At 47.5% G+C, this 9,881-nt stretch overlaps 1 protein-coding gene across 1 annotated transcript; it reads left to right on the top strand.

Annotated features, from left to right (window-relative positions):
* Positions 1-305: 305 nt before the first annotated feature.
* On the top strand, positions 306-7,957 carry LOC123755846 (uncharacterized). Its single transcript, XM_069300157.1, has 5 exons — positions 306-353; positions 1,070-1,314; positions 2,884-3,850; positions 3,881-4,200; positions 7,239-7,957. The coding sequence occupies exons 2-5, from the start codon at positions 1,072-1,074 to the stop codon at positions 7,737-7,739; spliced, it is 2,031 nt and encodes a 676-aa protein (XP_069156258.1). The 5' UTR covers positions 306-353; positions 1,070-1,071; the 3' UTR covers positions 7,740-7,957.
* The last annotated feature ends 1,924 nt before the right edge of the window (positions 7,958-9,881 follow it).

Below are 9,881 nucleotides of genomic sequence, written 5' to 3'. Positions count from 1 at the left end.
AGACACGGAAGCAAAACAATAAGCCACAAACACAATGACGAATAAAATCAGCCAAACAATAACCAAGAAGAAAGTACACAAAGAAATTCACACTAACATAATATGCATCAATGAAAGGAACAATGTGACTTGAACCCATCAATCGCTGCAGGAGCACCCTGATGGCTAGTTCCAGTCATCTTGTTGCTCCAATTGATTTCCTCGATAAAGAAAATGCTGTAAAACTAATAAAATTACATCACAACAATAAAGGATGAAACATATGATAAGATAAAACCATTATCAGACACCCTCTTTCTCTCTGTCTCGCCCAGATTGCTGCTGCTGCTACTACTGCAAGCTCTTCCCTGCTGGTAAGTTCCCTGCTGTCGTCTCCCTGACTGGTGTGGGTGTCTTGGTGTAGTGTGTGTGTGTAGTGTGTGTGTGTGTGTGTGTGTGTATGTAGTGTGTCGTGGTATAGTGTGAGTGTGTCTTGGTGTAGAATCTGTGGGTGTTGGTGTAGTATCTGTGGGTGTTGGTGTAGTATCTGTGGGTGGTGGTGTAGTGTGTGTATATGTCTTGGTGTAGTGTATCTGTGTCTTCGAGTAGTGTCTCTGTATCTTCGTGTAGTGTGTGTATGTCTTGGTGTGTGAGGAGTTAAGTGTGGGATATTTTGCCATTTCAGGAAACGTCATCTTGCCTTATCAGCTGAGACGATTTGGTTAACATTTAGACATCCTGTCGTGTGTACTCACCTAGTTGTGTTTGCGGGGGTTAAGCTTTGGCTCTTTGGTCCCGCCTCTCAACTATCAATCAACTGGTGTACAGATTCCTGAGCCTATTGGGCTCTATCATATCTACATTATAAACTGTGTATGGAGTCAGCCTCCACCACAACACTGCCTAATGCATTCCATTTGTTAACTACCCTGACACTGAAAAAATTCTTTCTGGCTCATCTGGGTACTAAGTTTCCACCTGTGTCCCCTTGTTCGAGAGACTGTGTATGCGTGCGTGCGTGCGTGCGTGGTAGGAGACACGAGGATGGAGACCAACAATTAAAGTCTTAATATAAATCTTGTGTATCTAGCCATGGACGCTGAGCTGACGTGCGGCGTGTGTTCGGAGACCTACGCCCCGGGAGCCCACGACCCGGTCCTGCTGCCTGGCTGCGGCCACGCCTTCTGCAGGCAGTGCCTCCTCATCCTGGAGAAGACTGCCTCTGCCCCTCTCTCCTGCCCCTACTGTAGGGTCCCTCACGACGGCGCTCCCGTCTCCCAGCTGGCTGTGGTCTTCGCTCTTCTAAACCTGACCAAGAACTTCATTAAATCTAAGGTTGGTTCTTGTTTTAGGGGAGAGAGAGAGAGAGAGAGAGAGAGAGAGAGAGAGAGAGAGAGAGAGAGAGAGAGAGAGAGAGAGAGAGAGAGAGAGAGAGAGAGAGAGAGAGAGAGAGAGAGAGAATGAATGCTGATTCTCTGGACCCAATCCCAATAATTCATCAGCAGTTTGGAGGGTGGTTGTGATTTCTAACACTACTAATAACACCAATATAACCTCCACCGTCACTACTGCGACACTTAACAAGTGGCGACAGCGGCGGCGTGTGGGCGGGGCTTTGCTACACGTGGACCTCAACAGCTGCCTTGACCACGAATACGCAGAGCTCTTATAGCATTATATTTAGTACACAGAGAGAAGTCACACTAATGTGATTTATCAGCGAGAAAAACCGTAGGAGCCGTGAAGAGGGTTCGAACCTGTGTGGTGGGTGTTCCCCACGCCCGCGCCCCGACAACCAGGCTGCCACATGGTCAAAAGGAGTTTTTATTGTTATTAGTATTGTTTGGGTCCTGTAGCACAGTGGGCTCTGCTCTCAGCTTACAACCGAGGGAGTGGGGCTCAGTCCCAGGCAGAACAGAAACGGTTGGGCAAGTTTTCTTTCACCTGATGCCTGGTTCATATAGCAGGAAAATTGGTACTTGGGAGTTAGGCAACTGTTGTGGGTTGCATCTTGAGGAATGCCAGTAGTTGGTCTAGGAGACCTGGATAAGCCTAAGTGCAGGCTTCCTGTCCCCGAGAACGGTAAGTATCCTGACAGTGTATCTTACGTGTAATTGTAACACACTGCAAACACATAAATATAATCAAGAGTAGCAAGAATATATATTTGGAGAATAATCAATATGAAATATAAAAAAAGTAAACACAAATAAAATGTGTAATACAAGAGAGGCCGCGAGACAATGTGTCTGGCTCAGCTGTTATCTTGAGAGTGAGGTGGAGCGCTCACCTGCTACACCCAGTATGTATCACTTACCTGTGAGCATGGACACACGCCGGACACGGGCCATGTGTCCACTCACGAGGAGCGTCCTTGGTGACAGACGCCAGGAGTCCCTTCACTATACCAGGAAAAATACAGTCCCTCAAAACTTCTCTTTGTGTATGCAGGACGATGAGTCACAATAACGTGGCTGAAGTATGTTGACCAGACCACACACTAGAAGGACGACGACATTTCGGTCCGTCCTGGACCATTCTCAAGTCGTTCTCTTTTTGTGTACAAAGGTTAGTCAAGCTGTGTTATGTCCTACCTCCTGCCAGACGGCTCCTCTGGACAACTGTGGCCTGGTCAGTGGTGTCTGGCCGGACACCACTCGGCTCTGTGCAGTGTTCGAGCCAAGCTTACACCCTCCAGCATGTCGGCGAGACTCTTGGAAACCGTCCGCCTACACTGACAGGCAATTTGTGTACATAAACTATCAGTTAACACAATCTCTCTCCCTCCCTACAGGTGGAGCAGGTGAGGATAATGGCGAGGGCTGACGCGGCCCTCACACTACCACAACTACTCCCACGAATTTTAACCTTATTAACCCTGACATTACGTCCCCCTACCAACAGCACGGCATATGTTCCAGTCACAGCTCCGTAATAGAGTTCTGGTGTCATGAGTGTGAGGTGGTGGCGTGCGGTCACTGTCTCCTTGATGCTCAACACCTCACTCATCACGCCACCATCACTTCCGTCGACCACGTTCTACGGGAGACGAAGGCCCAGGCTATCGACGCCGGTCGTACAAAACTTTCCTCCATCAATGAAGAAAAGTTGAAGTTGTTGGAGAGTCTTGAAAAGGGTATCTTGGCTGTCTGTAAGAGCTGTGAAGATACGAAGGCGCTCAGTGACTCCGCGAAGCAAACGGAAGAGTTGATGGAAGAAGCCAAGAGCTCTCAAGATATGGAGTCTGCCCTCCGTGTCTTGAGGCTGCTGGAGAATGACTTCGAAAGAAAAATATGCCACGACGATAATGATATGGTTCATCACCCCGGCGACAAGACAATGGACCTACCAGAAGATATGGACAGGAAATCGCAAGAACACGATGACACGCACAAGAACGAACAAGAACAAGGTGACAGCCACAGAGCCTCTCAAGATCAGTCATGTGCACCAAGACGATCTTTATCAGATTGCATGAGGACAACGGGCCCTGGAGACCAATTGCAACGTCGGCATCAACGTAACTTCAGCTCCGACGCCTCAATTTCCGGAAGTGAAGGCACGAGCTTAGTACACACAGAGAGAACACCAACCTCGCCAGCTGCCTCGATAGTTAGAGTTTCACATGCACCCAGCGCCGCTTGTGGGGACGAGATTGAGGAACCTCGAAGTATAACTTCTCACACTTCGAGAAACAGTGGAGAAAACTCAGCTGAATGTATAACTCTCGCTACAAATGAGACACATCAGAGAACAGACACTTTCCAGGCGAGTGGAGGCATAAAATTCACAAGTTCCAGCCGCAAATCGCTGCCACACATCACTCCAGCAACTCTGAGACATCTACACAACACTCCAGCAACTCTGAGACATCTACACAACACTCCAGCAACTCTGAGACGTCTACACGACACTCCAACAACTCTGAGACGTCCTCACAACACTCCAACAACTCTGAGACGTCCTCACAACACTCCAACAACTCCACTCCAGATATCCTCCGGAAGTTCAGCTCCATCCGGCTTCGCAGACCTGACGACGGAAGAAGTGTCTCAACTCCCAGCGGAGGAAGAGGGCATCATCCATTGCCATTTGGAGGACGTGAAGTGTACCGTGAAGAGTCAAGATGGGAGGGAGGGCAGGATGGAGTGGGAAGGAGGACGTTTACATATATACTGCCTCACCAAGCAGCCTCTACAGTCTCCCTTCCTCACCGTACAGGTACACATAACTTGATGTGATAAAAGGTTTACTTGGACTTTAGGTATAAATTACGTCATATTGGGGTCTTGGGGATAAAGTATGGTACCTTACGGTACTCTGTAGCTTATTTGGGATACAGTGTGGTACCACCGGTGCGCTGTACCAACTTTCCAGTACTTGTCGCTAACTTGGGATACACTAATTTGTGGTACTTTATTTTAAATGTATGTTCCTTGAGATCGTTTTCCTGCCCCTTGAAGTGGTCGGTACAGCAACGGTCTCGCCTCTTGCAGGGTCCCCGTTCGATCCCTGATGGCCCGCAATGGCACTGATCCTTCCCTCTGTCATATCCCAGCTCCTTGTCCTCACTATCCCAGCTCCTTGTCCTCATATCCCAGCTCCTTGTCCTCACATCCCAGCTCCTTGTCCTCATATCCCAGCTCCTTGTCCTCATATCCCAGCTCCTTGTCCTCATATCCTAGCTCATTGTCCTCATATCCCTGCTCCTTGTCCTCATATCCCAGCTCCTTGTCCTCATATCCCAGCTTCTCGTCCTCATATCCAAGCTCCTTGTCCTCATATCCCAGCTCCTTGTCCTCATATCCCAGCTCCTTGTCCTCACATCCCAGCTCCTTGTCCTCATATCCCAGCTCCTTGTCCTCATATCCCAGCTCTTTGTCCTCATATCCCAGCTCCTTGTCCTCACATCCCAGCCCTTGTCCTCATATCCCAACTCCTTGTCCTCATATCCCAGCTCCTTGTCCTCACATCCCAGCTCCTTGTCCTCATATCCCAGCTCCTTGTCCTCACATCCAGCTCCTTGTCCTCACATCCCAGCTCCTTGTCACTCCACATCCCAGCTCCTGTCCTCACATCCCAGCTCCTTGTCCCTCACATCCCAGCTCCTTGTCCTCACATCCCGCTCCTTGTCCCTGCACATCCCCCAGCTCCTTGTCCTACACATCCACCAGCTCCTTTGGGTCCCCTCACACTCCCAGCTCCCTTGTCACTCACATCCCAGCTCCTTGTCCTCACATCCCAGCTCCTTGTCCTCACCATCCCAGCATCCTTGTCCCTCACACCCATCCCAGCTCCCTTGCTCCATCACATCCCAGCTCCTTGTCCCTCACATCCCAGCTCCTTCCTCACATCCCAGCTCCTTGTCCTCACATCCCAGCTCCTTGTCCTCACATCCCAGCTCCTTGTCCTCACATCCCAGCTCCTTGTCCCTCACATCCCAGCTCCTTGTCCCTCACATCCCAGCTCCTTGTCCCTCACATCCCAGCTCCTTGTCCTCACATCCCAGCTCCTTGTCCTCACATTCCAGCTCCTTGTCCTCACATTCCAGCTCCTTGTCCTCACATCCCAGCTCCTTGTCCTCACATCCCAGCTCCTTGTCCTCACATCCCAGCTCCTTGTCCCTCACATCCCAGCTCCTTGTCCTCACATCCCAGCTCCTTGTCCTCACATCCCAGCTCCTTGTCCTCACATCCCAGCTCCTTGTCCTCACATCCCTTCCAGGGGCTATATAACCGTACTGCTTTGGTGCTTTCTCCTTATAATTAATAAAACACATGTGATAGTTTGTTTACATTTTAGGACCGGAGAAGTGTAGCAAATATTTGTATTAGCTGTGAGCCGGAGCGCGGGGAGGTGGCTCTCAACACTGGCCTCAGGAGAGAACCTCCCACGCTCTCTCAAACTTAACCCACACACTTCACAAGCACTCTCTTCACACTGAAACATCTCATACACACTCGCCTCACACTATCACACAACATGGCATAGGGCTCAGAGCCAGCCGGAAACCTTGTTTTATTATATATATATATATATATATATATATATATATATATATATATATATATATATATAAAAGGGGGTGGTAGGAGAAGTGAACACTCTTTCGTATTCAGAGTTAAATGTCAAGTTTTTCCCTGAGTGCTCTGTGTTCCCTTCTCTGAGGCTGTGGGTCCCTATAAATGCACCAGTGGTGGTACCCCCCTATATATATATATATATATATATATATATATATATATATATATATATATATATATATATATATATATATGTCGTACCTAGTAGCCAGAACGCACTTCTCAGCCTACTATGCTAGGCCCAATTTGCCTAATAAGCCAAGTTTTCATGAATTAATTGTTTTTCGACTACCTAACCTACCTAACCTAACCTAACCTAACTTTTTCAGCTACCTAACCTAACCTAACCTATAAAGATAGGTTAGGTTAGGTTAGGTAGGGTTGGTTAGGTTCAGTCATATATTTACGTTAATTTTAAGTCCAATAAAAAAAAATTGACCTCATACATAATAAAATGGGTAGCTTTATCATTTCATAAGAAAAAAATTAGAGAAAATATATTAATTCAGGAAAACTTGGCTTATTAGGCAAATTGGGCCTTGCATAGTAGGCTGAGAAGTGCGTTCTGGCTACTAGGTACGACATATATATATATATATATATATATATATATATATATATATATATATATATATATATATATATATATATATATATATATATATATATATATACAAGAGTTCTTACATTCTTGTAAGAACATTGTTATGATTCATAATGAGATTACTATCATTGTGTAGGATTCCCATCATGTCTGTTATAAACTGTGAGTTAACTGGAAGCGGACAGCCTGTCCTTTGAGGTGCCTATGGCAGTTAACTTCGTGTTCTTAATTATCCATGTTCGCAGCAAACAGCTTATTCTTAGATCAGGGGTATTCAACCTGGGGTACGTGTAGCCCCTTGAAGGTACGCGTAGCCCCCTTGAAGGTACGTGTAGCCCCTTGAAAGTACGTGTAGCCCCCTTGAAGGTACGTGTAGCCCCCTTGAAGGTACGTGTAGCCCCCTTGAAGGTACGTGTAGCCCCCTTGAAGGCACGTGTAGCCTCTTGAAGGTACGTGTAGCCCCCTTGAAGGTACGTGTAGCCCTTGAAGGTACGTGTAGCCTAGGTTGAGAACAGTCTCACAACACAGACCCATGCCAGGCCACCGCTAACTGTCTCGTCCCTCCCTGACAGCTGTCGATCGTGGAGTCGTTGCTGTCAGAAGGACCGGAAGTGTTCCTTGACCTTGGGGTCGGCGAGCGGCGTCTCGGGCGAGTGTACATCCGTCTGTGGGGTCACCTTCGTCGAGCGAAGCACTTCCTGGCACTGGTGTTAGCCACCCACGGCCGCACTTACAAGGGTGCCACTTTCAGTAAAGTGGAGAGCAAAGACCGTCCAGGAGAGTGCCTCAGGGTCAGTCACTGTGTCACAGCCGAGTGTGGCTTGGGGTCAGAAGACTTGGGGTCGGGAGGCCTGGGGTCAGGAGGAGAGCCACTGGAGTGGGGCGGAGAGTACTCCAGAGCCAAGAGGACAGGGTTGGTGGTGTCTTCCAGCGGCGGGAAGAGCGAGTACGACGCCTGCTTCGACATCTGCACCAGAAGCAACTCCGCCAAAAGGTTCTCCTGCCCCTTCGGAGAGGTGGTGGCCGGCCTCCAAGGTGGTGACGGAGGCCACACGTCATCATCCAATTTCTAGCGTCACCATTATTGACGCCGGGACGGTTCTGAGTCACCAGCCAAGGTGAGCGGAACCACTGCCAGGTTCTTCAAGTCACTCAAAATCAAAGAAATATTAATCACCTGCTGAGTGTTTGAGTGTATAAGACCAGTCACTAGGAATGAAAACCGCAATAATGATAATTACATTAATAATTACTGGTAACTGAATAATAATGCTAAAAGAAAACAAGAACACTAACAAAATAATAATAATAACAGAAACCCCAATAATTCCATACAAACAATACAGCTACTTATAATTAGCAGAGGAATATACTGGGAGTATATATAATATACTACACTGACAGGTGTAGACCCCGCTTTTCTGTGTATATATACACTAAGCATTGTGCAGGACTAAAGTATACTTGCTGCTTGGTCAATAGGCTATCGTGGTGGCCTTAATAACCCTCCAGAGGTTGATAGGCTTTAAGCCCAATGCCGAATAATTAATTATAAGTACTTGAGGCTGGAGCAGCACGTACATCTGCCTTCATATTCCACAACTACAAATTTCTTGGTATAAAATATACTAATTATTATCTTCATGTTCTAGCAGACATTTTTTAATGAGAGCTGCCTTGGGTTACCACGTTTCTATATTTCTTATTTTGTTCTATATTTTGCCGCAATTTTATAAAACATTTAACCTCAAAGGGCACTAAATGGCTCATATAATAATGTATTAAGGGATGGAATACAAGAAGAACATTTAGATATAGTAAACAAAATTAACGTTGGAGATGTGTGGCGTCCACAAGGACGGGTGACCGCGGTGTGTTGTGCTCCTGTCAGCTCTCTCTAACATTTATTTCACTTTCGAGCTCAAAATCCTTCATAATACTTATGTGGCATCATGCTAAAGAAAAGTGAGGAGTTTTATAGCCAGAAAATGTTGTTTTACTTCTGAAGTGAGATAATAGTACTTTTTTTCTTCTTGTTTTAAAGATATTAATGAGGTAGTGACGTGACGTGTTCTCACAGCATGTCCGAGGAGTGATAGTGGCACCTAGGTGGTCTGGCACATCCTGTGGCCCTCACGACATCCTCAGTGCCTCACTTACCACACTCCACCACACACGGCCGCATGCGCCTCCCCCATACCCCACAAACACTGGTCAAATAGCATCATCATTATTGTTCCTTTGCGGAGGCTGCAGCTTCCCTTAGAAACAGAGGGTTGTGGGGGTGTTGAGTCCCAACGCTTCGCAAGCCTTCACAACTCTACAGCAGTCTTACTGGAGTTAGTCACGGTGCTGTTAGTCTCAACAACTCCGCTACAGTACTAGTGGAGACCACCACACCGCCACAGACCCGCTGGAGTCCACCACACCGCCACAGACCCGCTGGAGACCACCACACCGCCACAGACCCGCTGGAGTCCACCACACCGCCACAGACCCGCTGGAGTCCACCACACCGCCACAGACCCGCTGGAGTCCACCACACCGCCACAGACCCGCTGGAGTCCACCACACCGCCACAGACCCGCTGGAGTCCACCACACCGCCACCGTTGTAATCAATCTCACCACAGCAGTTCTGTGGTTGATGCCACTAATTACGAACAAGACGCTCTTTTGTATTCTTAACAAAAACTGCTTCACAACAGAGCCTCAGATACGTCACAGACGCCTGGCGATACAAGGACGAACCCCGTCCCGTCTTTTGCCCAAAAGCCCCGTCTTTTGAAAAGATTTCCTTCGCCAGGCGGTGCCGAGAATGGCACTCTGTTGTCTGGCGGTCCAATTCCCATGCCAGAGCTTCTTTAAGAAGTCGAATTAAAGAACTGCCGAGACGACGCTACGCCCAATTCGTCTAACCTTCGTCAGGAGGCATCAGAGCGGAGCATCTCCTGCCGCCGGACGCCAAGAACCTCCTCCAGGTGAGTCTTGCTGCTTGATTATAGAAAGAAACACAAGTAAGACTCTTCATCGCAGTAGATATCTGATGACTTCCAGTACAAGATAATCTCTAGTTGCCAATATTTTGTGTATTATTTTCTTGTAGTTTCTTATCATAACTTTGTGTTTTAGTATTGTTGGTGAGTGTACAAACAGTAATAAAGTACACCTGAATGTACGGTCGTTCGGGTGTACTTTTAGTTCGTCTAAGTTTTT

Source organism: Procambarus clarkii, chromosome 43 (genome assembly GCF_040958095.1).
Source record: "Procambarus clarkii isolate CNS0578487 chromosome 43, FALCON_Pclarkii_2.0, whole genome shotgun sequence".
Taxonomy (NCBI): domain Eukaryota; kingdom Metazoa; phylum Arthropoda; class Malacostraca; order Decapoda; family Cambaridae; genus Procambarus; species Procambarus clarkii.
The sequence above is the reverse complement of the archived record's forward strand: the minus strand, read 5'-3'. Positions and strand labels throughout refer to the sequence as shown.